The sequence below is a fragment of the Jaculus jaculus genome, chromosome 23 (genome assembly GCF_020740685.1).
Source record: "Jaculus jaculus isolate mJacJac1 chromosome 23, mJacJac1.mat.Y.cur, whole genome shotgun sequence".
NCBI classification, from domain to species: domain Eukaryota; kingdom Metazoa; phylum Chordata; class Mammalia; order Rodentia; family Dipodidae; genus Jaculus; species Jaculus jaculus.
Window position 1 is genome coordinate 8,267,700 of NC_059124.1, and position 27,582 is coordinate 8,295,281.

Consider the following 27,582-nt stretch of genomic DNA (forward strand, 5'->3'; position numbering starts at 1 on the left):
AGACAGATAGAGGGAGAGAGAGAGAATGGGCGCACCAGGGCTTCCAGCCTCTGCAAACGAACTCCAGACGCGTGCGCCCCCTTGTGCATCTGGCTAACGTGGGACCTGGGGAACCGAGCCTCGAACCGGGGTGCTTAGGCTTCACAGGCAAGCGCTTAACCGCTAAGCCATCTCTCCAGCCCAGTGTGCCTCTTTTGATAGGAGCAAAGGTTTGCTACAGGGACAATGAACGCAGGTTTGTCCAATCTTCTGATGGCTGACCAACAAGAAGACAAGAGACAGTCAAGTCTGACTCCCTTGATGGCATGGCAACCCCAGCAATACCCGCAGCGTGGAGCAGGAGCACCAGTTGGTTGTAATGGGAGATACTCAATCCTAGGCACTCTGGTCCATATCGAATGTGCAGATGGCTAGACCACTGTGGGATTCCTGGGCTGTTCGTAACTCTGGTCCAGCCTACACCAATTGACAGGGTTGTCCCTTGCCTGGGTCTGCAAGGTGTTCTTGTCCATCAGGTTCTGCTGCTCAGAGACTTGATTCTACCAACCTCAGTGGGTTTTTGTTTTGTTTTGCTTTGCTTTGTTATTTCGAGGTAGGGTCTCACTCCAGCCCAGGCTGACCTGGAACTCACTCTGTGGTCCCAGGTTGGCCTTGAACTCAACAGTGATTCTTCTACCTCTGCCTCCCTAGTGCTGGCATTAAAGACATGTGCTGCCATGCCCAGTCAACCTCAGTGTTTTTTGGGGGGTTGGGTTCTAGGTTTTGAGCCTGTGTCCTAACAACTTGAATACAAGTTTTCAGTAACAAAGGCGTTGTTGCTTTATGCCTCAGTCTCGCTCACTTCCAAAAGTGTACTTGTTTGGAGGACAAACTATCTGGTCACCTGAGTTGTATACACTCAAGTCAAGTTTTAGGTGGGATTAAAAAATTGAAGAAGGAGCCAGGCATGGTGGCGCACGCCTTTAATCCCAGCACTCGGGAGGCAGAGGTAGGAGGATCGCCGTGAGACTACAGAGTGAATTCCAGGTCAGCCTGAACTAGAGCAAAACCCTACCTCCAAAATCAAACAAACAAACAAACAAAAAAGTTGAAGGAGGGTTGGAGAGGTAGCTTAGCAGTTAAGACGTTTGCCTGCCTACAAAGCCGAAGGACCTCAGTTCGACTCCCCAGGACCCACGTAAGCCAGATGTACAAGGGGACACACACATCTGGAGTTCGTTTGCAGTGGCTGGAGGTCCTGCCCTGCCCATTCTCTCTTTCTATCTGCCTCTTCCTTTCTCTTTCCCTCTCTGTCTCTGTGTGTCTCTCTCTCTCTCAAGTTGAAGGAGCCCCTGCCTTATCATTGTTACGTTTTTCCCGTGAAGTAGCAGATAAATTCCCTGTATTCTACGAGATTTGAGCAGATGGGAGAGATTATGATGGATGGAAGAAAGACTTAATGTGGAAGAACAAGAGAGTGTTGATCTATGCAGGGCTGACCCCCCCAAACTGACAGTTACTTGGCAGCCAACAGTCCGTGTGCTGTGGCCTCCCTTCTCAGCAGGGCCGGTGTCAGCCTGCCGAGGACGGATGCTGGGACAGGTCACAGGATGCGGGTGTGCAGGAGAATGCAGGCGTGTTATGGGGGAGAGGCTGGGGTAATGGACCATGAGAATAAGACGGGCCCAGAGTGAGCTGTGTTCAGGAAGATATTTATGATAGCACTATTTATCAGTGGAGGACTGGAAATAACAAATGTCCAATAAGGGAGTGCCAGCCAGGAAATTATGGCACCTTGTTTTCTTTAAAAAAATAAAATTAATTAATTAATTTTTTAGGTCAGTATATGAAGGGAAGTGCTTTTCTGTGGCATTTCTGTACACACGTGCCATACTTCATTCTTACTCCTCTCCTTTCCAGGACCCCCCCCATCCCACCTCTCCCTCCAGCCCCTTCAGCTTGCATGTCACCTGTGTTCTGGAACTCTCTTACTTCCCCTCCACAGCAGGTTTCTTCCTCCTCCCCTCACAATCCTCTTTCTACTTTGTCTTGTTATTGTCGGTTATTTTTTTAAGTTATTTTTTTTAATTTTATGTATTTGCAAACAGAAAAGGAGAGAGATAAAGGGAAGAGAGACAGAGAGAGAGTGGGCGTGCAAGGGCCTCCAGCCACTGCAAGTGAACTCCAGATACATGCGCCCCCTTGTGCATCTGGCTATACGTGGGTCCTGGGGAATTGAACCTCGGTCCTTTGGCTTTTCAGGCAAATGCCTTAACCGCTAAGCCATCTCTCCAGCCCTATTGTAGATTATTAAACAGACTAATGTGCATTAAGCAATCCCAGGCATACCGCACGTAGAAGAGCTAGACATTTGTTTCTAAAGACTGAACACCAATATCCTTCCACGATCGTGTAGGATCACATAGGGTCCCTTATACATTTTTGAATTCTTAAAGCTTATTTTTTTTTTAAAATATAATCACATGACTTATATAATACAAAAAAATCGGTAGGAAATTTTAAGTCACTTAACTACTAAGCCATCCTCCCAGCCCACCCAGCATGTCTCAAGGAGACAGCACGGTCACTTGGCCATAACATCCAGCCTGCACCAACATGATCTTCACTGTGCTGAAGTGAGCATTTATAACTTTGTGATAGGACTGTTCATGTTTCATCATGGAATGCCACCCAGACCCAACTTGAAGGCTTCCAGAAAAGATACTGAGGACTATAGAGCCTGCCTCCTAAGGCTACTACCAGATTAAAGGAAACTACAATTGTAAGCCGGGCGTGGTGGCGCACGCCTTTAATCCCAGCACTCGGGAGGCAGAGGTAGGAGGATCGCCGTGAGTTCGAGGCCACCCTGAGACTCCATAGTGAATTCCAGGTCAGCCTGGTCTAGAGTGAGACCCTACCTCGAAAAAACAAAAAAAAGAAAGAAAGAAAGAAAGAAAGAAAGAAAGAAAGAAAGAAAGAAAGAAAGAAAGAAAGAAAGAAAGGGAGAGAGAAAGTATAATTGTAGAATTCTTAGCCCAGTTCCTGGCAGACAGGAAGTGCATGATCAGTATGGAGGTCATGACCCCTGAACTCCCATCCAGATTACTTCCTTCTGTCCCTTATTGGGACACTGGGAAAGACTGAAGTGCACCATGCGACAGGAATTTAAGACAGCATTGCTGGAATTTCCACAGGGAATTTTCTTGCTTCCTTTCTCCTTACAGATTTCTGGCCTTCTGAGGAATTACTCACAGGGGCTAATGCACCTTACCTGGGCACTCTTAACAGATAGAAAGCCCACCAAAAAATATGTTTTATTTCCTTAGTGAAGACTTTTATCTCAAAACCTATATGTTTGTGATGAAACTGTGATGTATTTGCCACATAATTGCTCCACATTTTCAGAAGTACTTTGCTAAAACTAGTTCAGCGTATAATTTGGGAGGGAAAAAAAAAAACAGAGTAGTAATGTACTTAAATTTCAATAGAAACTCATAATTAGACTTTTTATTGCAGTCTCCAGCATCTCTCATATTTAATTTTCGAGACTGAGTTCACATAGTATCAGCGGAGGTCCATCTGCCAGAGCACAATGAGTCCTTCTCCTGCTCTTAGAGGAGTCCACACGTCATAAATTCTGCTTGTGGGGGCACTAGCCAATATTATTAACACCACCGAAGGGAATTTAAATGTATCATGTTATAGGATCAAAAGTTCCCTAGTCTGAGTCAATGCCAGTAACATGAAGAATTCCCAGACTCCCCTGTGTGACCGCAGGCAGCGGCAGTTCCTTCCCACCTTCAGCCCTGAGACTCCCTCCAGCCACAGCTGGAGTGCCCCTGCTGCCCTCCCAGAGCCGGGGCCCCACCCGCCTCCTGTGGTGAAGGGAGCTGGTGTTCACAGTGTGAACACAGGACCCCAAGCCCTCACTCAGGTCTGCGGGGAACTTCTCCGCAGTTCATTTAGTAAACACACTTAATATGACCATGTAGCCCGCGTGCCTAGAAACTCAATACAGTGTTCTTTAGGATGAACCAAAATAGATCTTCCTGCAATAAATAGGTGGCTGCCACGTTTTACTCACTGGTCAAGTGGCCTAAGAGCGAGTCTTTTGGCCAGAAATGTGACTGCCTGCTCAGAGGGCTCCGGCCTTCCGACACTTCCCTTCATCAGGACCTCGTTCGAGCCACGTGGTCCACACAGCCGGCACGGTCTCAAGACACATTCCTGCAATCTTTGGGTTCCAACTTATCCTCCCTGTTAAGCCACTCATTAGCCCCAAATCCCGGGGCTCCTTGCCAGATCCATCAGCATAATTGGAGCTTATGAAGTCAGATCTCCCAATTACATTAGTTCAGCTGTCTCATTAGCCCCGTGCGTTATCCAAACCCACCATCAAATGTGCTGTGCTTCACTATGGGAGCCATTTTACTTAATACGGGTATTGTTGGAGAGGATTGTCTTTAACACCCACTTGTGCCTAACTGTTGTTTGATCTCCAAAATACAGTAAATCTGCAGAGTAAGCAGAGCCGAGGCTGAGGGCAGCGAGGAAGGGATACTGAGTGAGGCTGGGAGATCGCCTTCTCAGGAGAATTAGAGATAAATGGAGGCAGAATCCGAGCCCATGGCTGGCCAAGTAGGCCTCCCTGGGCAGGGGACATATTCTTGCAGACAGCTGTGGTCCGGCACTGGGAAACGATCGGCTTTGTGTCACTGGTCCATCACGGACAGCGTGAGAGCAGAGAAAAGAGCAGCCTGCGTTTACTTGGCAGGCGCGGCGCCCTCCCCTGCGCACAGGGCTGGACGACACCTCATGGCTTCTTTGGCGACCCAAGGCATGTGTTGTGTCCTTGTGGGTGGCAGGTACCTTGTGAGGCTCTGCAGTTAGGAGGGAGGGGTCGCAGCTAGGAGGGAGGGATTCTGGCTAAAGTTTTATTATCTCAGCCACAACACCTTGCAGCCCATCACTCTCCTAAATTTCCCAGCTGTCAAGTGGCAGAGTCCCCTCTCCATCGTGGACTCAGCTGCTTCTCTCTCTCCAAAAGCTCAAGCTAGCGGGCAATACACTCCCAAGGACCATCCCCAGCACACAGTAGGTGCCCAGATTCATGATGCTTTTCAGGAGGAGGAATTTCAGAATGTTCTCAGGTTCCCCGGATCAGTGTGCAGACATCTTCCGTCCTTGCCACTGAACCCTCCCAAAGCCACTTCAGCCCACCGCCTTCTTACCATGTCGGAAAACCCGCGCAAACTGGCACGAGGCTGTTGGTCTGCTTGGCACCGAAGTGCTCAAGGCCAAAACTCTATCAGAGACGTGGGGTGCTGGGGTGCGTGGATGCTTACGTTAGAGATCAGGCAAGGAAGAGCAGAAAGCATGTTCACATCCGCTAAGAGAACACGTGGAAGTTGTGTTGGGGGGGGGGGAATAAAATCTCCTTACCCTTTATTTACTGTGGTGTGCAGCCACTGGGAAAGCGAGGGGGCGGGGTGGGAAGGAAGACAATAGAAGGCTATGCCGCCTTGCTGTAAAAGCCTGCTCCACGCTAGTCATGTGGCAAACTGCTCGCTGAGCCTCAGGGCTCAGAGGAGGGTCTCCCTGCAGCTGTTAGTGGTGGGAGGTGCGCAGTGAAGAGGGAAGACCTGCAAGCCGCCTGGCTGGGACAGGAAAGCCGGACCGAAGGCAGGGTGATGCAGATCCAATGGACCAGCCCCCCCCCCAGAGGGGCTATGGTGGGGGGCTGTTCTGGAGAGAGGTGGAGAGGCCTTATGGGGAGCCCACAGAGGAGGTGACCAGAAAAGTGAACGCACACATCTCATGCAGCAAGTGACCAACATATGGAACGTGTTATCTGGAAGGGTTACAGGCTGAAAGGGCGCCTAGGGCTTTCTCCCCCCCCCCCAGGGGGTGGGGTGGGGGAGGGGAGCCTTTCTAAACAAAAGGAATTTGAGAAGGGTTGGAGAAATAATGAGAAATGCAAACTTGACCCGGAGTTTCTTTCTATCTCTCGGGCTTCTTCCCTGCCCTGTTGTCTTTGGTCCTCACATGTTATCAGTTCCTGGGACCCAGGAAGGCTCCGAGGAACCAGTGTTCAGTGTGGTAGCTCTGCTGGCCTGGGCGGGGAGGGGGAGGGGGCAAGATGGACCCTGGGGCCAACTGAGTCCTTTGTGCTTAACGGGTAGCCTGGCTGTAGAGCCCTGAGGACAGGCGGACGGCTCCAACCGCAGTGATCATGGTGTGGCTTGCTGGGACGCCCACACTGCATTCAAGAGCAAACTCACTGTCGCTGCCTGGGGCACTAGGAGGAGACCCCAGGTCCCAATGCTTTCTGCTCTTCTCAGCGTCCTTTCGGAAAGTGCCACACACAAACGTACGCAGACACGCTCACAGTACACAGCGCTCATACAGACGTACAGACACGCACACCCAAACACACACTGCTCACAGACATAAGCACCACGCATAGACACATTCTCGTACATACACTGTGCGTAGGTACCCATTTTTATTTTATTTTTTAAATATTTTTTATTGACAACTTCCATAATTGTAAATAATATCCCATGGTAATTCCCTCCCTTCCCTCACTTTCCCCTTTGAAATGCCATTCTCCATCATATTCCCTCCCCCTCTCAATCAGTCTCTCTTTTATTTTGATGTCATGATCTTCTCCTCCTATTATGATGGACTTGAGTAAGTAGTATCAGGCACTGTGAGGTCATGGATAGCCAGGCCATTTTGTACCAGGAGAAGGACGTTGTAAGGAGTCCTACCCTTCCTTTGGCTCTTACATTATTTCTGCCATCTCTTCCACAATGGACCCTGAGCCTTGGAAGGTGTGATAGAGATATTTCAGTGCTGAGCACTCCTCTATCACTTCTTCTCAGCACCACAGAGCCTTCTGAGTCATCCCAAGGTCACTGCCATCTGAAAAAACGAAGTTCTCTAACCAAAAGTGAGAGTAGCATTAATATATGGGTATGACCACAAACAGAAGTGCTTACTGGGCAGTTTGATGAGCGTAGTATATACATTTAGCCAGACAGCAGCAGACATTACACCCCTAGGGTTCATGACTACCATGACTACCCCTGTTGTAGGTTTTCAGTATCAGGGATATATTCCCTTCCATGGAGCAGGCCTCCACTCCAATTAGAGAGCAGTTGGTTTCCCCTATAACAAACATGCCAGTATTTCATCCTTTGGCTCATTTGGCCTGGCTGGCTATATATAAGACTAGCAGTGTCCACTGTTGAGTGTCTTCACTGGTGATTTCTCTTTATCCCATTGAACTGCATGCAGAATGGCTTCTTCCAGCTTTCTGTCAGCTGGTCTACATGGAGGAGGTTCTCAGCTCAGTTCCAGCAGGATTTCTCAGTGGCCTTGCAGCCCAAGTATGTGGAGTCTTCAGCAATAGGGTCTCACCATCTATTCCTGGTGGGAAACCAAGGGCCTCGGCAATGGCCTATAATGTTTTGGGTGCCTCAGGGACCTCTCTGACCAACAACTCCCTGGAAGGTATCCCATCCCTGGCAGGCACATATTTTTAGATGGATAGGCTTATACACTCACGTAGAGACTTAAAAAACCATACTCAGGCATATAGACACCACACATGTGGACATATGTACAACCACTCACAGATGTATAGATACACACTACACACATACACAAATAGCACACTGTCCTGCAGAACACTGCCACACAGACACAACTACCCCATGCACTGACACAGGTGCACACGCATGCACATGCAGTCCACAGCACTCACGAAGGAACATCCTCTCGGACACATGCACACGCACTGCCGATCTGCGTCCCAGTGCACACGTACCTGTTTGAGGTCCTTTGCCAGCCTATGGTAAGAGCGATCCCCCATCCTGAGACCAGGTACGGGTGGTCTATGCAGTCATAGCCTCTGCTCAGGCAGACCCTGGAAAGATCATTTTGCCTGCTCGCCCATGCCTTTGTGCTTTCCTACAATGCCTGGCCGGGGGGGTCCCTGCTATGCCTGACACTCCGTTTGCCGTGTCCCTGGAGGGTAGGACGCCAACGTTGGGCAGCAGAAGGTTCGCCTTGTTTCGGGTACACAGCGGCAGAGTGGGGGAGGAGTTTCTCGCTTGAACGTAAGTGCAGACGGCCCTCCGGAGCTGCGGTGGCCGAGGTGTGGTGAGGGTAGAGCCTCTCCTGCCCTTCTGTCTCGCCCTAGCTAGGCAACCTGCATTTGGGGGCCTTTAGCTCATCTGAGTGCCCTGTTCATAAAAGATAAAGCTTCATTCCACTTCCCTCTGTCTCTCCCCGTGTCTTCTCTGTCTCCAGTTTCCCACGCACGCGCGCACACGCGCACGCACGCACACACACACACACACGGCCCCTCACTGACATACTCTGACATCGCAGTGAGTGGAGATGGGTCCTGTCCCGTCACTTCGCAGTCGGCCCATCGGGGCTGCAGAACCTCAGCTGAAGCCACGTTCTGGAGACTGGAAGCTTGAGGCTGGGCATGTGTTTCACAGTTCCAGCTTCAGGGAGGCCGCGGTACCTCGGGATTGAGCCTTTTGAGGGCCTCCATCCAAGCGTCTAAGCGTCGTTACCAACTTCAGCGCAAGTCCCCGTTCACACTGAGAGGCAACCTTTGGGACCTTGGCCGTCCTCCCACCTCTTGTGAGCTTGCCTGTGTTTTGCTCGGTCACAAATCACCTTCAAGCCTCGTAGCTTGGAATATCAGCCATTTTTCTCATTTCTCTTGAGGTTTTTTTTTTTTTTTTTTTTTGTTTTTTTTGCAGGAATTTGGAAGAATAGGCTGGGTGATTCTGATGCGCTGGGAGGTCTTGACGCAGGTCAGCCGACAGTATTCGCCTGGAGATGGGCAGATCAGGACCATCCAAGTTAGGTCACTTGCAGGATGGGTCAGGGGTCGCTGAAAGGCTAAATTCAGCTGGGCCTGCCCAGAAGATACTCTCGTACAGTGGCCTAGGAGCCCTTAGCCTTCTGACGTGTTGGATCAGGGCTCGATAAGGCCAGAGTCTCATGGCCTTTTATGATCCAGCCTTGAAAGCCACATGAGGCTGCTCCCTATATTAGACCATGTTGGTCAAAACAGTCACAATTTTACCTGGATATAGAGGTGGGGTGGGGGCAGCAAAAACACCATCTTGACAAGGGAGAAGTATCCAAAACGAACAGCTGTATCAAAGCCAACAGCATGAATGTGCACGTAGCTGACCCTAACCGATTTTCTGGTTAGAACTCTCATAGTGAATTTACCCACCTTTGCTGTCTGGAAGGTCAAGAGCGCTCCAGCTTCGTGCTCAACTTTCCCTCGAGTTTCTAAGGTTATTTTCTGAGGCCAGCACCCTGTGGCCACCTGGTTCTTGAGAGGCTTGACAAGTGTGTGGCGCCCTCAAGCTCAGTGACAGACTGGGAGGGAAAGAGACCCACTGGAGGGAGCGAGGTCGTCACACAGCGCAGAGGATGCTTATCTGGAGGACTCTGCGGAGCAGGGAGACCTAAAGAATGACAAGGCCATAGGGTTGGAAGGGAAATCACCAAGAGTGACGGGCACGTAGGTAGACATGCATATCCCACGCTGTGTAATTTAGGTGTCTTAGGCATGGCTGTGCCCTCTCTTCTGGAGCACGTGGTTCTGTGCCATTCCCTGCCTCTTTCTTAGACCTTAGGCTGCCAGGGCCCCCAGCCCAGCCTCTCACTGTTCAGCATCCGATGGTGGTCAAACCCACCCGAGGGCCCCAGGCTCCAGGAGGGCGCGGTATTGATGCGCACTGGCAAGTGTCCGCATCCCCGCGAGAGTCCTTGTGAGCAGCGCGGAGCCGCTTCGACGGAAAACGAGGCTCTGATTCTAGGTGTGCCACTGATCTCTCCCATCCTGCTGGCAGCTCACCTGTACCCGTTGCCATTATACGGGAATCCTAGGTGATCAGGATGCCACGTCATGACTTCATGGCTTCAAAGGGACACAGAGACGTAGGAAGGACCAAAACCATTAGGCAAGCAATAGGGGTCATCTGGTAATGACTCGGGGTTAACAGAGTAATAGAAACATGGGCTATTCCGGTGAAAGAAAAATTTTGGAAATTCTTCTGTTTTGTTTTGTTTTGGTTTGGTTTGGTTTTGGTTTTTCGAGGTAGGGTCTCACTTTATATCCCAGGCTGACCTAGAATTCACTCTGTAGTCTCAGGCTGGCCTCGAACTCACGGCGATCCTCCTACCTCTGCCTCCTGAGTGCTGGGATTAAAGGCATGAGCCACCACCCCCACGCCCTGCAGTCTGTCTTTCTTTCTTTCTTTCTTTCTTTATTTCTTTCTTTCTTTCTTTCTTTTTTTTTTTTTCTTAATTTTGCGACAGGCACAGAGAGAAAGACAGATAGAGGGAGAGAGAGAGAATGGGCGCGCCAGGGCTTCCAGCCTCTGCAAACGAACTCCAGACGCGTGCGCCCCCTTGTGCATCTGGCTAACGTGGGACCTGGGGAACCGAGCCTCGAACCGGGGTCCTTAGGCTTCACAGGCAAGCGCTTATCCGCTAAGCCATCTCTCCAGCCCTTTCTTTCTTTTTAATTGAGAACTTTAGATGTGAACATGCTGTACTTGGATGACATTCCCTTCCTTCCACCTCGTCTCCCTTCCCCACCCCATGCACTGCCTTGAAAGAGGGACATTCCTCTTTCAGGGTAGTCCATCCTCTGTTTTTCTATCTCATTTGTTGTTGTTGTTTGTTTGTTTTTGTTTTCTCAAGGTAGGATGTCACTGTAGCCCTGGCTGACCTGCAGTTCACTCTGTAGTCTCAGGATGGCCTCGAACTCACAGCAATCGATCCTTCTGCCTCTGCCTCCCGAGTGCTGGGATTAAAGGCGTGCGCCACCGTGCCTGGTCTCGTCTCATTTATTTTATCCCCCTTCATCCTCCTTGTCAAAATGTGGATGGGCTCAAAACAGTGCAGGTCTTGAATGGTTGTCAGTACCTACCGTGGGGTCATGAATGTGCCAATGGTTTTATGCCAGGACACAGTGCCACAAAGCACACCTTTTCACCCTGCGGCTCTAGCCTGCTTTCTACCTCCTCTTCCATGCCAGCGTTCCCTGAGCCTCAGAGGAATGGAAATGTTTTAGTCCATGAATTCTAAACTTAGGATTTGTGGGTCAGTGTGTTGAACTAGTCAACGTTGGTGCTAAGGACTGAGCCTGGGGCCTTGTGCATGCTGAACTCTACACCCATCTACATCTCCAGTTCAGGCAAATTAAAAATAAAAACCAACAACAACACAGATTTTGGGTTCTTTGACTTCTTTGCAATAAAATAAGGATATAGGGAAAGGAATATTTTATTTTATTATTTATTTTTATTTTTATTTTTTGAGTTTTCGAGGTAGGGTCTCACTTTAGCCGAGGCTGACCTGAAATTCACTATGTAGTCTCAGGGTGTCCTCGAACTCACGGCGATCCTCCTACCTCTGCCTCCCGAGGGCTGGGATTAAAGGCATGCGCCACCGTGCCTGGCTTGAGAAAGGAATATTTTAAACTTGAGAAAGAAAGCTGCATGTTGAATAGATGTGCTTGCCAGTCTCTCTGGACCAGCCACACTGTGGGATGTCCTCTTTTTTGCTTCTGAGGGCCAGCACGGAGCCTCTCTTTCTCTGGATGGGGTGGGGAAGGGAGAGGATGTAGAAGGAAGGGAATGTTATCAAATTACAGCATGTTCGCATAGTAAAGTTCTCAATTAAAAAGAAAGAAAAACTGCAGGGCGCAGTGGCGCACACCTTTAATCCCAGCACTCGGGAGGCAGAGGTAGGAGGATCGCCGTGAGTTCGAGGCCACCCTGAGACTCCATAGTGAATTCCAGGTCAGCCTTGCTAGAGTGAGGCCCTACCTCTTTTCAAGTGAGGAAACCACTGGAGCAGGCGTGGAGCTTGCTGTCAGTGTGCTGCTGCAGAGAAATGACAGGTGCTCTGGAGTGCAGATAACGGCAAAGGCAGTATACGATATTGGCTAAATATTTGGGTTATGAGGGCACACAGACAGGGGTCTGATCCCCTGCTCTGCCTCTCAACTGAAGTGCTGTCTTGAGCCAAATTACCTAATCCCTGTGGGCCTCAGTTTCCTCAGCTGCAAAGTGGGGATAATAATCGTATCTATGAGGATTAATTGAGATAATCCATGCAAAGTGTTCTGCAAAGCCTGGCATATGGTAAAGCTCAGTAAAGATTGGTAGTTATCACAAGTGATTATTATGACTTGTGTCTGTGATTAAAGACAGCTTTGAGCTCAGGGTGTTTGTGCCAAAATTGCTTTCAGAGGACAAGCCGGGGTTGGTTTTGAGCCTTGCTTCGCTGCCCAGAAAGTCACTGGACTGTTTGGGATTGAAGTCATAATGTTTAGTAAGTGCCTGCCTCACACTCTGGTCTTAATGAAAGAGTGCTTCTCTTGTGGGCACATCCCTGCGTCGCAGCCTGAGTAGATGAAAACACACTCATAAAATCCTCAGGCAGACATTTCCTCTGCCTCTGCCTCCTGCTTTGTGATAATATCTCAGTGAACGTGTGCATCACGAGTGAAAGGAGAGACGCTAAGCAAGCTGAAGTGGCTGTGACTCCCCTGGTCTTTAGACACTGAGCCGAGCACCCCCACGTGCCACGGAAGAAGGCTGCTTGTGAGGTCAGGGAAAAGTGCGAGGGGCTGTGCTTGGCACAAGTCTGGTTGCCAAGCCTGAGGAGGAAGTTTGCCATCTGACCACACACCTCCTTCATCCAAGTCCTGCCAGGGGCCAAACCAGGACGGTTCCTTACTCCTGCCTTTCCTGCTGCCGCCGTAGATGATTCAGAGAAAGGGCTGGGCACTGCCAAGCCAGCTGCGATCTTAGTTCGAAAGGGAGAAAGAGAACGTGAATCCAACGGGGCTCACGCTTCAGGAAGCCCCTGAGCTTTTAACTGTCCAGCTCATGCCAGCTTCTCTAGTCGGTCATTTGGGAGCCTCGTTTTTTGCTGTGTTGACAAGGTGGATTCTTTATTTTGTCATCATTTTCACCGTGGCTCACTATAACCACCAAACCGATCGCTCAGCAGCCACTGCCTTGCAATACGAGTTATTTTAATTGCCCAGCATTTGCAAGCACCAGAAACTGGCCATAGGTGCCCAGTGCAAGCAGAAGACTCCCATGCAAAACAAAAGCCTCAGTAGGGAAAGTTATTTCCTGAAGCTGAAGTGATTTTTCAGTGCTGACTTTATCACCTGTTGTTGGTGTATCAGAAACAACATTTCTTGTGTGTTCTCCCACTGGGGAAATGGAGTTAACTCTGAGGCAGAAAATAATGTCCCAAACCGCAGTGACTTAGAACACTAAATGATTTTAAAATAGTCAGACTAGGGCTAGAGATGTGACCCAGCCAGTAGAGTGCTGGCCCAGCAGGAAAGAAACCTGGGTTTATTCCCAACATCTAGTCAGTCAGGCATGGTGGTACACTTCTGTGATCCCAAGACTTGGGAGGTGGATCCAGGGGGATCCAAAGTTCAAGGTAATCCTCGGTTACATAGTGAATTCAACAGCAGCCTGGGATACTGAGATCTGTCAAAAGAAAGAAGGAAAGAAAGAAATGAAGGGAGGAAGGAAGGAAGGAAGGAAGGAAGGAAGGAAGGAAGGAAGGAAGGAAGGAAGGAAGGAAGGAAGGAAAAGAAAGAGAGAGAGAGCAAAGAAGGAAGGAAGGAAGGAAGGAAGGGAGGGAGGGAGGGGAAGGAAAGCGAAGGGAAGGGAAGGGAAGGGAAGGGAAGGGAAGGGAAGGGAAGGGAAGGGAAGGGAAGGGAAGGGAAGGGAAGGGAAGGGAAGGGAAGGGAAGGGAAGGGAAGGGAAGGGAAGGGAAGGGAAGAGAAAGGAAAGGAGAGGAAAGGAGAGGAAAGGAGAGGAAAGGAGAGGAAAGGAAAGGAAAGGAAAGGAAAGGAAAGGAAAGGAAAGGAAAGGAAAGGAAAGGAAAGGAAAGGAAAGGAAAGGAAAGGAAAAAAGAAACAAAGAAGGAAAGAAATGAAAAGAAGAAAGGAAGGAAGGGAGGGAGGGAGGAAAAGAGAAAAGAGCTTGACTATAAAACCCCACATGAAGGGAGAGACCATACTGGAGTGCACAAGCCCGGGCTTGCAAGTCTGTGTGTCCAGTGGCCGCCGAACACGCGTGTCCAGAGCAAACTGGGAATTACTAAACAGTGGCCAGTGTGACTGGTAGCCTCGGTAGCAGTAAGAGTCTAGATTTTTTTTTTTTCTTGTAGTTTCTTTCTAGTCTACCCTTTGTTTGTGAAATGAGCAAAAGGCAAAATAAACCCGAGCTTCCCAGGGCTCATGTCATAGACGGGGCTCCCTTCAGATTTGTGCCAAGAGAGGCCCAAGTCAGAGGGTCCCTGGCTTCCCTCTCTCACTGCGGCAGCCACACCCGCGGTTCTGACATGCGCCCCTTCTGTCTCACTGCGCTGAGCTCTCCCTTCCAGCTGCAAACTCAGAGTTTCTCACTTCCATCTCAGTGTACCTAATGATCCTGCAAGAGAGGGGTCACACATCTTCCAGCGGTCCCAAAGTCCGCACTGTCTGCTCTCCAGAAAGATCAATTTCAGTCAGCCTTTGGAGGTTCTCTGTGTTATTTTGGTCCAGCCTAGCATGTGGCACCTGGGTCCCTGGAGTGTATTCTTCTGTTTTGGCGTGGAAGCTGGCATCACGTGACCCTTGAAGACTTCTTTCAGACACTGGTCTCAGGCTTGATCGTGTCAACCAATTTCCAAATCCTGAGTTTTCTTTTAATCTTTTTCAATTTTTATTTATGGGAGAGAGAGAGAGAGAGAGAGAGAGAGAGAGAGAGAGAGAGAGAATGGAGATACCAGGGCCTCCAGCCACTGCAAACAAACTCCAGTCCTGGGGAACTGAACCTAGGTCCTTTGGCTTTGCAGGCAAGCTCCTTAACCACTAAGCCATGCCCCCAGCCCCCAGTCAGAGTTTTAAGTGTTAAGGTGTTTGTTGCTGTTGTCTTGTTTGCTTATTTGGGACAGTGTAGCTATGTTGCCCCCAAACTCATAATCCTTAGTCCTCAGTGTTAACAAGGCTGGGATTACAGGCATGTGCTTCCAAGCCTGGCATTCGAAAAAGAATGAGCAATGTCCTTAGCTATTGCTACAGACTTGCCCGGGCCTCAGGGATTTTCAAGGAGTTTTCATGAAGCATGGGAGAGAGCAGAGCTCATCCCTGTCTCACACGCTGATCACTCTTGGTTTTCTATGAATTTCTAGGACATTGCCTCCCATCTTCTAGCGACAGTCGCTGGGCTGCTTGCTGATCACAGCTCGGTTCCTTGGCTTTTCAACTTCTATCCGTGTGTGTGTGTGTGTGTGTGTGTGTGTGTGTGTGTGTGTGTGTGTGTATTTCATAAGCCAGGGAGTGTCAGTGTCCCCTGCTCCCCTCCTTAGCTGTACTAAGAATGACTAACCCCACTTAGAGGCAGCAAGCCCTGCAGAGACACACACATGCACGTTCATGTGAGCTCATTTCTCATTTATCCCTCGTAGCAATTCCCAGTTGCTCCATCTTTCACTCCGCTACAGGTAGTTCCCTCCCTTGTTGGTTTTGGATTCGTCCTGCCTCCCATGAATTGACCTGTGTGTCTCCCTGGTGAATCTAACCAAGGTTGCCACGCCCCGTGGGTGCTGGAGCCTAACTGGTCTGTTCTCGCCAGTATCTTTAGCATTTTCCCTTTGGAGGTCACCTGTGTGTTTTCACTAATCTTGCCCTCTTTCCTCTGTTCTGCTTCCGGATCATTAATTAGGAGATTAATCAGAATCAGACCATCTCCACGGGAGTCTCCATCAGGATCCCTCCCTCCCTCTCCCTCCCTCCCTCCCTCCCTCTCTCTCTCTCTCTCTCTCTCTCTCTCTCTCACACACACACACACACACACACACACACACACACACACACACACACCTCCCAGCCTTGTCATGGGTCAGAACACCTTCATGTGGTCTTGTTGATTGACTTTGAAGCCTCGGGACCTGTGAACAGAACAAAGCCAGCGTGAACTAATTTTGCAATGAGGACTTGGGAAACAAGCTCTGCGGGTCTTTTGTATGTCCCTCCTGGAATATTTCCACCACATTCCTTGCATTGTTGTCATTTAGCTTGAAATCAATCACTTTCCCACCTCTTTCTTTTCCTAGCCCCTGAGCAAAATATGAAGGTTATCTGACAGGATGTAGCCTTTGGGAGTGTGAGTCAGAGACCATCTCATTGCTGCAGAAATTCTCTGGAGAGTTAGGCCCATCTGGGTACAGCTGGGCAGTTCCCTTCTTTAACCCCAACCAGAAAAAGGCATTTGTCTCCAGATGACTGTGTGGCTTCACAAGAAACGGTGAAATCTCTTGGATTTGCATATTAAAATGTTGGCAGACGAAAAGCTACTTTCACACTGATGTCATAGGTCCCCCTCAAAGGAACCATCACACAGCCATTCTACCTTCTCTGGAAGTCACCCGGGATTCCAGGGCTGGCTGCAAACCCAGCCCTCTGTCTCCTACATCACGTGACCTCTGTGAGGATGGGTGACTTTCAGAAAGATTGCCATGCAGAACCTCAAACGCAGAAGGAACGCGGCCAGCTTACTTTACTAGGCATTTCTTTCCATAAGGAATACGGGAGAAGGGAAAAGGGGGCAGAACCCTTAAAATCCCTAGATTAAACTGCTTAAGGCTGAGGCTTCTTGGGGGAGGTGCTCAACATGCTGGATGGCAGCTATACTGAGTCCACGTTTAAGCACAACCCTGGAAAGAATTCTCTAGAATGTGTGAGTTTGGGGAATACATAGATGGCATACTATAATCATGAAGCGTGTGAACCCTGGTCCAGACTGTACCGAAACCTCAGTCTTGCCATCCTGAAGTGGGATTAATGTTTCCACGTGATCCATTCCCCTTAACTCTAGTCAGGTCGCCAAGTTCTCATCTGCATTCTGGAGGTCATCATGGTAAGTGAAAGACACACGCCACTGAGAAAAACAGATACCACGTGTTGTCTCTCATCTATGGCATCTAGATTTTAAACATCGAGAGGCAAGACAGAGAGGGACTTCGTAGGAAGAGGAAGGACGCCAGAGAGGAAGGAGGAGGGACTTGGACATGGAGCTGCGAATATGGGCAAAGGACATGACATACATGTGTGCAGAGGGCAAAAGGAAGCCCATGATTCTGTACAATGAATAGATGCTAGTTAAATAGTTACTCCAGGGCTGGAGAGATGGCTTAGCAGTTAAGGCGCTTGTCTGTGAAGCCTAAGGACCCACGTTCGACTCCCCAGATCCCACATAAACCAGATGCACAAGGTGACACATGCATAAGGTCGCAAGGTGGTGCATGCGTCTTCCAGACGCACTGCTTGATTGCAGTGGCCGGAGGCCCTGGCACACCAACTCTCTCTTTCTCTCTCTCTCTCTCTCCCTCTCTTCCACCCTCCCTCTCTCCCTCCCTCCCTCCCTCCCTCATAAAAAGTTACTCTATGGCTGGAGAGATTGCTTAGTGGTTAAGGCACTTGCCTGAGTAAGCCTAAAGACACAGGTTAAATTCCCTAGTACCCATGTAAGCTAGGGTGGCACATGGATTTGGAGTCCATTTGCAATGGCCGGAGGCCCTAGAATTCTCTCTCTCTCCATCTCTCTGTCTCTCTCTCTCTCTCTCTCAATATATATATATGTGTGTGTGTGTGTGTGTGTGTGTGTGTGTGTGTGTGTGTGTGTGTGTGTATATATATACATAGACATACATATATATCTGTATGTGTATATATATAATATGTATACATATATATATTCTCTCTCTCTTTCTCTCTCAAGTAAATAAATAAATATATTTTTAAAAATGACTCCACATGGACTGGGGGGAGAAGGCTGAGTGGATAAAATGTAAGTACCAGAGTTTGGATCCCCAGGCCCCACTTAAGAAAGCCAGCTGCGATTCCAGCGCACCTATAGCAAGACGGAGGCAGAGACAGGAGGCTTTCCCAGAAGCTCATGACTAGGACAGTGAAGACCCAGAGACCCTGCCTCAGGTGGAAGAGGGGAACCAAAGCAGGAGGTGGCCCATACCTGCACACCTGCGCTCTCACGTGTGAAGGTAAACATGCACACAAAGTACATAAAATATTTTCAAAGTTCCGTGCATGTGCAGCAAGGGGTAACTATGGATGGAGAGTCACGTGTAGGCGCTAATAGATGGAGAGCTGGTCCTGGGGAGGCGGGTTGGGACCCAACGCGTTTAGCTTACGCTCTGCACTGCCCTAGAGAGAGATTGGTTACTGTCAGCCCTGATCCTCTACCACGCTGGGCCTTTGTGTCTGCCTTTCCCAGTTCAACTGCTCCTTAGATACCCCAAAGCCCTCTGTGTATATTGTAAATTGAGCCAAAAAAAAAAAGAGGAATCAGAAACTGCTCTCTTTTGAGTATTTTGAGGGATGGTGAAACCTTGTAGGAATGTCACTCCAGAGACTGAGAAAACACCATATGTGGGAAAGCATTGCTAAGTGAGGAAAATAGCATGTGCGCACTGGTCGGGGATCCTGGAAAACTCTGAAATGGGAAATGAGCACTGGGGAGAGAGCAGGCAAGGGGTTTACTGAGGTCTTTAACAGGTCTTTTTCTAATTATAGCCAGGAGAGCTTGGGGACCATGGCTGGCTTTGGAGCCAGGGCCTATATTTTCTTTGGGCAAAGAAGGCAGAGTTGACTGGCTTCCAAACCAGGCTTGGCAGGAGCCTGTGCAAGCTCTCGGCCAGCCCGCAGTGCCTGACCTAGGACTTGATTGGTGTCTGTGCTCGTTCAGGAAGCAGACTCAAAGCTCTGCAGTGTGTGCAGCCCTGGCCTGGGCAGCTGGGATACACGGGTGAAAAAGACAAGGTTCCCACCATTGAAGTGGGGCCCTGCCCGCGCTAGTAGCTATAGGACCGTGGCTTATGCTGAGGTTTCTGCAAATGGCTGGGAATACCCAAAAAGTTCCCACAAACAGAAAAAGTACTAAACTCTTGTGCCAGGGTCAAGATGACATTGTTTTCCTGTTTCCACACTCCACGGGGAAAATCCCACCCCAGGAAAGTTCTAGTGCCCACAAAAGAACCAGAGGTAACTGTAGGAAGGTAGTTAGTTCTAGTGCCCCAGAGAGGCCTGAGATCAAACTCAGCCCCTTCCCCTCTTAGCACATTCACCAATGTCAGCCGGCAGCCCCAACACACACACTTGTTTCCTCCGTATATTCAGTGCACGCTACTTCTAAAAGTCCCACAGCCAGCATCGCAGGACTAAGACCCAAGCACTGCGAACCGTGGCATGCGGGAGGAGGCCTTGTGGGAACCACGCGGGTGCATCTGGTGGAAGGCAAGACGGAGAGTAAAATGCTTGGTACTGCATGCATGTGCAGTGAGGGCGGACATGTGCAGTGGTCCTGTGTGCGTGTGTGTGCAGTGAAGGCAGGCATGTGCAGTGGTCCTGTGTGCATGTGTGTGCAGCAAGGGCAGACATGTGCAGTGGTCCTGTGTGCGTGTGTAGCAAGGGCAGGCATGTGCAGTGGTCCTGCGTGCGTGTGTGCAGCAAAGGCAGGCATGTGCAGCTTCCCATGGTCACAGACAGCTCGGGTTCATGTTCAGCTGCTGTTGTGATCACACTCTCTGCAGAGTGTCACTGTCCGAGTCTCATCACTGGTCGCTCACTAGCACACTGTCCCCAGACCAGTTTCTTGAGCTGAGAAAACGAAGTTTGGCTAGGGTCTTTTCCAGCTTCCATCTTGCGTGTCTTAAGGAATTGTACTAGCAACATTCTTTCACTTAATTTCTATAAAACAAGAAGAAAAACCGTAAAAGTAGGTCATCAAGATGGAGTCTAGAGGTGTGTCTACAGGAAGTGCATGTGTCTGTGTGTTCCTGTGTGTGCATGAGCATGCCTGTACAGGTGTGTGCACGTATACACATACACACATGCATGTGGAGACCAGATGACAGCCTGAAGTGACGTTCCTCAAGTACTGTCCACCTTTTTTGCTTTTTTGTTTTTTCAGGGTAAGGTCTTGCTCTAGCCCAGGCTGACCTGGCACTCACTCTGTCTTCCCAGACTGCTGTCAAACTCATGGCGTTCCTATTACCTCTGCCTTCTGAGTGCTGGAATTAAAGTCGTGTGCCGCTGTGTTCAGTGCCTGTCCACTGTTTTTGTTTGTTTGTTTGTTGTTGTTGTTTATTGAGAGTGGAGCTCCTATTAGCCTGGAACTCACTAAGTAGACAAGACCAACTAGCCAGGGAGCTTCAAGGACCCAGTTGTCTCTGTTTCCCTCGGCATGGGGGTTACAGGTGCATCACTACGCCTTGCTTTTTTGGCATGGGTTCTTGAGGGGGTGAAACTTGGGTCTTTGTGCTTGCAAAGCAATCGCTTGGCGACGGAATTATCTCTGTAATCCCTAGAATGATTTTTTTTAATATCACTCTTTTCTCCCAGTAAAGACTTTTGACTTTGACATTCACCATATGAGAAGTGGCAGGTATATATAACACACACATAGATGCAGTTAGGATCCCGCAAGCCCTTTGCTGAGTGAGCTGTCTCCCGGCCCCTCGCTGGCTTTTAATGCAGCCTTGCAGATAACTCAGAAACAGCAGGCTGGGGCTGGAGAGATAGCTTAGCAGTTAAGCGCTTGCCTGTGAAGCCTAAGGACCCCAGTTTGAGGCTCAATTCCCCAGGACCCACGTTAGCCAGGTGCACAAGGGGGCGCACGCATCTGGAGTTTGTTTGCAGTGGCTGGAGGCCCTGGTGCGTCCATTCTCTCCTCTATCTCTCTCTCTCTCTGCCTCTTTCTCTCTCTGCCGCTCTCAAATAAATAAATAAAAATAAACAAAAAGAAATAGCATGCTGCACATGGCATACTCTCAAGGTATCATGCTGACATGTTAGAGTGGACGAGAAGAAACAGTATAAAAGAAGAGGTGAGTGAGGCCCATGCTGACCTACACAGGGCTCGGAAGGATGTAAGACCTGCTGTAATAGCCATTCAGAGGACAGGCTGAGAGATTGCAAAGGAGCAGCTGTGGCTGTTGTTAAGAGTCCTTGAAGAGCCTCGGAGATAAGTTGGTTTATGAAGCCTGCCGGAAGAATAAGGACAGTGTCGACAGGAGAGGTCACGAAAGCGGTAGGGACACAGAGTCCCAAAGCTTGCTCACGTAGCAGAGAGTGGTGGCAGGTCCAGGCAGAGGGTGACAATGGGAAGTCAGGAGGCTTGGGGGTGGACCATAGTTAGACTCTCCAGCACCCACACAAGTGCCGAGTGGGTGTGGCGGCCCATCCCAGTGTTCAGAAGGCAGAGACAGTGTCCCAGCCGTCAGTTAGCTAGCCAGAGGTGCCAAATCCACAAGCTCCGGCTTCCCGTGAGAGTCCCCGCTTTGGTGCCGAGAGAAGCAGAGAACAGTCGAGGAAGACGTCCGTATCCGGCACCCACATGCAGGCACACATGCGCGTACATGGGCTCACACGCATGGAAACATGCCTACATGTATGCACACACACATATACGTGTGCAAAAGTAATTACATGCGTCCATAAATGGGAAGTTAGGGGAAGCATACTGAGACACCATGTGTCACTTGTGCGTGTGTCCGCGCTGTCCGTGAACATGCGCTCAGGGTTTCTTCACGGATGAAGTTACTGTAGGTTGAGTTTGGAATATTCCTCCAAGGCCTGTGTGCTAAAGGCTTGGAGCTCTTGTCAGATGATTGGACATTTAAGAGGCGGGGTCTTGTGGGATTTCTTCAGGACGTTGGGGAGTGGGATTTTGCTTGGTTCGTTTTCCTCTTGGTCCTTCCTAGCCTTGAACTATCTTGCTCCAGCGCTCTCTGCCGTGGCGATGGGCTGGGCCCCCATAGGCTCAAAGCCACCCACCCAACTCCTCATGTACTAAAACCTTGAAAAAAGCCATGAGCCAAGTTAGCCCAAAAAGTGAATGAATGAAGGGAGCCGGGCGTGGTGACACACGCCTTTAATCCCAGCACTCGGGAGGCAGAGGTAGGAGGATCACCATGAGTTCAAGGCCACCCCTGGGACTAGACTGAGGACTGGGCTAGAGTGAGACCCTGCCTCAAAAAAAACAAAACAAAACAAAACAAACAAACCTCCCCCAAAGAAAAGGAATGAAGGGGGCTGGAGGAATGGCTTAACGGTTTTGGTGTTTGCCTGCGAAGCCTAAAGACCCAGATCCAATTCCCCAGAGCACACATAAGCCAGATGCACAAGGGGGCACAAGCGTCTGGAGTTCATTTGCAGTGGCTAGAGGCCCTGGCATGCCCATTCTCTCTCTCTCCCTTCTGTCTGTATCTCTCCCACCTTCTCTCCCTTTCTCTTTTAAATGAATAAAGGTATTGGATTACACGCATTTTTGGAGACAGAGCCTTATGTAGCCCCGGAGGGGTTTTCTACTAATAACTTTAAAAATATTGTATTTTATTTATTAGAGAGACCAAAAGAGAAAGAGAGAGAGGAGAGAAAGAGGCAGGTAGAAAGAGAGTATGTGCACGGTGGGACATTCAGCTGCTGCAAGTGAACTCCAGACGCATGCGCCACCTTGTGCATCTGACTTACATGGGTCCTGCGGAATTGAACCTGGGTCCTTTTGCTTTGCAGGCACACACAACCACTAAGCCATCTCTCCAGCCCTAGTAACAGTTTTCTTTTGGTTTTTGGGCCTGCACCACAAAGACAATGACACTTGAACTATCCAACGTCCTCCTTGTCCAGTCGCCCTCGTGGTTCCCTTGCTAATGTGTATGCAGACTCGTCCTTTGCCTGGGACCCCCTCCCCCACACCATCCCTCATCTGCTTCCGGTGAGCAGGCGTCCTGTGTGCTGAGCTTTGAGAAGGGCTGATAAATTGTTCCGTGATAGAGTCTCGGTCTCAAATGGTTCTATCCCCAGCTGTACGGGAGGACGAATTGAGGGGAGCAATTCTCGTTGCACATGTACCATGCTTTCTGTGCTGCTCAAGCTTCGTTTTGTTGAGCCTGCAAGATTGAAGGAAGTGTCACTTCTCTCCAAGCGGGAGTGAGATTAATTATCCTGTGGGAACCGTTTTCCTGGGATAATACAGTTCCTAGAGTAGTCTCTGGGGTGGACAGCCATGCCAAAATCTTTCCCTCAGCTCTGACCTTGAAGGAGTCGGTTGCCCAGAGAGTGTTTCCCAGGGAAGGAAGATGGTCCCCTTATCACAGAGGCGGGCCAGAAGCCAGCAGGAGGAAGTTTCAGCTAATGTCTGCCACACGGTCGGTCGGTCGGTGGGCCTTTGGGGAATAAGGGAGCAAACAGATGAGATGGGACAGAGGGGCTGTGTCATGGGTTCTGGGAACGAGCTCAGTGACAAGCCATCGGGGCCAGGACAGCTTTTCTACATCTCATGCCACCTTTGTTTATTTCCTTTCTATTTTCCCTCTGGATTCAATGAAGTCTTTCTGGAAAGAAAAAAAAAAAAATCCCAAAACTGAAAGAAGGGAAGGGATTTTATCTTCCATGTTTGACAGAGCCCTCGAGAGAAAACCAGTGGGCCCCCGAGACCGGTGAGGAGGCATCAGTGGTCATTAAAGGACAAATGATCTAGGGAGATTGAGAGCCAGGGTGTAGGTTAGCATCAGCCGCTGGGCCACACATCTCCCTCCCCGGCTAGCCTTCTGGAAACGTGCTCTTGGCCCCGGTGTGGAAGAGTTGATCAGCAAGGCATCTCCAGCTCCTCCAGGCAGCACCACAAGGGCTTACCAGGCCCAGGTGGTCAGGTCTTGCTATGGCATCAGGAATGCCAGGGGGTTAAAGTGCCATTTTACAAAGAGAGATGGGAGGCTCTGAAGAAAAGCCACAAAAGGAAACATTCTGTGGGAGAAACTAAAGGCCTAGAGGAGGAAAAATCAAGCCCTCGGGAAGTCGAACCCGTTGACTTGAATTAAGCTTTGCTGTGTGTGTGTCTTCTGTGAGGGCTACAGTTTCGTGGAGGGTCTCCGGAGGTGGGCTTGATAGATCTTCAGGGCATCCTGGGTATGGATGCCCATTCACCACAGAGCCTGACAAAGTGTCTGGCGCTCAGACCCCTCTGTCCACGTTGCCCAGTGGCCCTGTGTCCATCTACAAGGGGAAGGGAGCAGAGCCCCTCTCTGATGCCACGTTATAGGGAGAGTATTACAGTTAAGTCTCTTGACACCGTCACAAGGCTCTGCCACTGATAAAAAGAATCTGTGCATTGATGCAATTTTCATAGTGTGCCAAGGTAGCATGGCTGCGCGTCTTTCAAGGCCTGAGGGATGTCGCCTCACAGCAGAAGGCGGCAGGACAATATAGATTTCAAATTGCGAACACAATTGGGGCTGCCCAGGCTAGGAGCAGGAGCAGAATGCCAATGCCTGAATGCATTCCTCGGTACTCCCCAAGGGCGGCAGAGGAAATTGCTCCTTTCAGATATCCAGAGAGGAGTTCCGTTGCTTACCTGGCATGGTGGTGGTGCCCTCTCTCTGGCATCAGAATGACCTGGTCTCCCCTAGCCTGCTGTTAACACCTTGTGTTTCTTTTGCAGATCTTACAGGTGAACAAGGTGATGTCCATCTTGTTTTATGTGATATTTCTCACTTATCTCCGTGGCATCCAAGGGAACATGGATCAAAGGAGCTTGCCGGAAGACTCGCTCAATTCCCTCATCATCAAGCTGATCCAGGCAGATATTTTGAAAAACAAGCTCTCCAAGCAGGTGGTGGATGTTAAGGAAAATTACCAGAGCACCCTGTCCAAAGCAGAGGCCCCCCAGGAGCCAGAGCAAGGAGAGCCCGCCAGGTCGGAATTTCAGCCGATGATTGCAACGGACACAGAGCTGTCGCGGCAGCAGAGACGCTACAATTCGCCCCGGGTCCTGCTAAGTGACAGCACCCCCTTGGAGCCCCCTCCCTTATATCTCATGGAGGACTACGTGGGCAACCCCGTGGTGACCAACAGAACGTCTCGAAGGAAACGGTACGCGGAGCATAAGAGTCACCGCGGGGAGTACTCGGTATGTGACAGTGAGAGTCTCTGGGTGACTGACAAGTCGTCGGCCATCGACATCCGGGGACACCAGGTCACAGTGCTAGGGGAGATCAAAACCGGCAACTCTCCCGTCAAACAATATTTTTATGAGACCAGATGTAAAGACGCCAGGCCAGTCAAAAACGGGTGCAGGGGTATCGATGACAAACACTGGAATTCTCAGTGCAAAACGTCCCAAACCTACGTCCGAGCACTGACTTCAGAAAACAACAAACTTGTAGGCTGGCGCTGGATACGAATAGACACGTCCTGTGTGTGTGCCTTGTCGAGAAAAATCGGAAGAACATGAATTGGCATCTCTCCCCATATATAAATTATTACTTTAAATTATATGATATGCATGTAGCATATAAATGTTTATATTGTTTTTATATATTATAAGTTGACCTTTATTTATTAAACTTCAGCAACTCTTACAGTATATAAGCTTTTTTTTCCTCAATAAAATCCGTGTGCTTGCCTTCCCTCAGGCCTCTCCCATCTGTTAACCTTGTTTTGTGATCTGGCTCTCGGGAACCCTTCTGTAAGACCTGTGTACACCAGTATTTTGCATCCAGTATTGTCAAGGCCATGACTGTGGTTTTAGTAAAACTTGTTAAAATCTGATGATGTCAGAGTTGTGTATAAACAGCCCTATCTCCCTCTGCTATGTTCCATGTTGGATTAATTAATTAAAAGAACTGTTATGGCCTCCATTGAAAAGAGCATCCTGTAGCCTTGAGCTCAATATTTCTTTGTGGCCGGCAAGTTCATAATTAGGAACTCGCTCGACTTTCCCATCTGTCAGTCTTGCCAATGGGAATGGTGATTTGGGCCAATAACAATGAACTTGGCAATTCTAGTTTTGGAAGTTTCTTTTCAGCACATTTCTTGTTTGGGGGTTGTTTAAGGATTTGGGATCTTTTTTTGTTTTTGTCTTTTTGGCTTTGGCTTTGGCGTTTGTGCTTTTCCTAAGCGGTCTTTATCCTTTTAGATACGTAAGAAAATATTTTTAAATTATTCCTCACATTTTTTTTTGTGGTGTTTGGGTTAAAACTGTAGCAGAATAATTACATACCTTCTGAAATGGCTCAAGAATAGCCTATATTCAGAAGATGAATGTACTCATTCCAGACTCTCCTGGTCCTGGGCCTCCACATTGATCTGGTTGCCTTCCTCCTGTGGACTGAGTTTGGGAGTGAGACCTGGATTCAAATTCTAGACCCACCCCCATGACCATGCCAAGTGTTTGTAGAATTCCCAGGGCCTCGGTACCCAGGGCCACAGTCACACGGAGCGGATTCTGGCCCACCTCCCAGGATAGCTGATGCCCCAGCACAGTGCCCACAGTGGATTTTTAGGATGAGACAAGCCTCTAAGAATGTCTTAGCCTTCCATTCCTCTTTATTCTTTTTTTAGCTTTTTTTTTTTTAAATTTTTATTTTTTAGAGAGAGGGAGAGACAAAGAAAGGGAGAGAATTGGCATGCCAGGGCCTCAACCACTGAAATCGAACTCCAGACGCTTGCGCCATCTAGTGGGCGTTGTGTGCGATCTTGCGCTTGCCTCACCTTTTGTGGGACTGGCTTACGTGGGATCCGGAGAGTCAAGCATGGGTCGTTCGGCTTCACGGGCGAGCGCCTTCGCCGCTAAGCTATCTCTCTGGCCCCTTTGTTAGTCTTTCTAGCATGCTGTGTCCAAGCTCTCCACCGTTGCTAACTGAGTCATACCTTGAGGTGCAAAAGGTCCAGTGACAGGGACCTTCTAGGTGCCCACTGAGGTCTGGCAAGGGTTCACTGTGGTGATGGCTCCCCTGTGTGTGGTCCTTGAAGGACTAAGGACACTAGCCAGACTCCCTGAGGAGTTTGCTGATACTCTGTTCCCATCGGGGATTCAACTTGTCTTGTTGGAAATGGAGGACAAGGACTGTAGTCACACCTCTCGTTGGAGGGGCGAGGCGTTCACCCCAACACGGAAGCAGCCATCACCGCCCTTACCCCTGCTCTTTGCTTTGCCAGACCTGGCTTATCCTGCCTTCATTTGCTGCCTGTGTGTGCTGTTTCTCCAGGGCCTCTAACACCCATAGAGCATAAGTGTGCTTTGTGTGACAGGAACTTGTCACACAGATACAGCAGCAAGCCCCGGCAGCTCCGATTGACCAGGGACACCGTCAGTGTACCGCGCTCCGTTCCTGGTGCCTGAGAGGTGAGGTCAGGGAATGAGACATACACCACGTTCCCACAATGCCCTGGACACTTTCAAAGAGGGCCATTATTATATGTCACCAAACCTGTGGGAATGGGGAGGGGACATTGTCATGCCCAGGTGAGGAGCTTGAAGCTGACTGAACTTGACTGGTTGTTTTTTCGCAGGGAATTGGCAGAGTGAAGAGTTAAACCCATGCTTGGATGATGAGAGTCTCTCTTATTCTCTCATCACTCTTCCCGCCGTCCCTCCCTCCTTGCCTTTTTCCTTCTAAGTGGCCGCCTTGCACGTCAGTGTGCACACTGCCGAGCTCGAGGGAGAGAGG

General features: G+C 49.5%; 1 protein-coding gene across 5 annotated transcripts in view; it reads left to right on the plus strand.

Moving 5' to 3' along the window:
* Ntf3 (neurotrophin 3) overlaps nucleotides 1-25,777 on the plus strand; it is a 78,942-nt gene extending 53,165 nt beyond the window's left edge. For all 5 annotated transcript variants that reach the window (XM_004668685.2, XM_045139715.1, XM_045139714.1 and 2 more), the window contains exon 2: nucleotides 24,573-25,777. In XM_004668685.2, coding sequence (XP_004668742.1) covers nucleotides 24,594-25,364 — 771 coding nt within the window. In that variant the 5' untranslated portion in view covers nucleotides 24,573-24,593 and the 3' untranslated portion in view covers nucleotides 25,365-25,777. The remainder of the gene's footprint in view (nucleotides 1-24,572) is intronic.
* The last annotated feature ends 1,805 nt before the right edge of the window (nucleotides 25,778-27,582 follow it).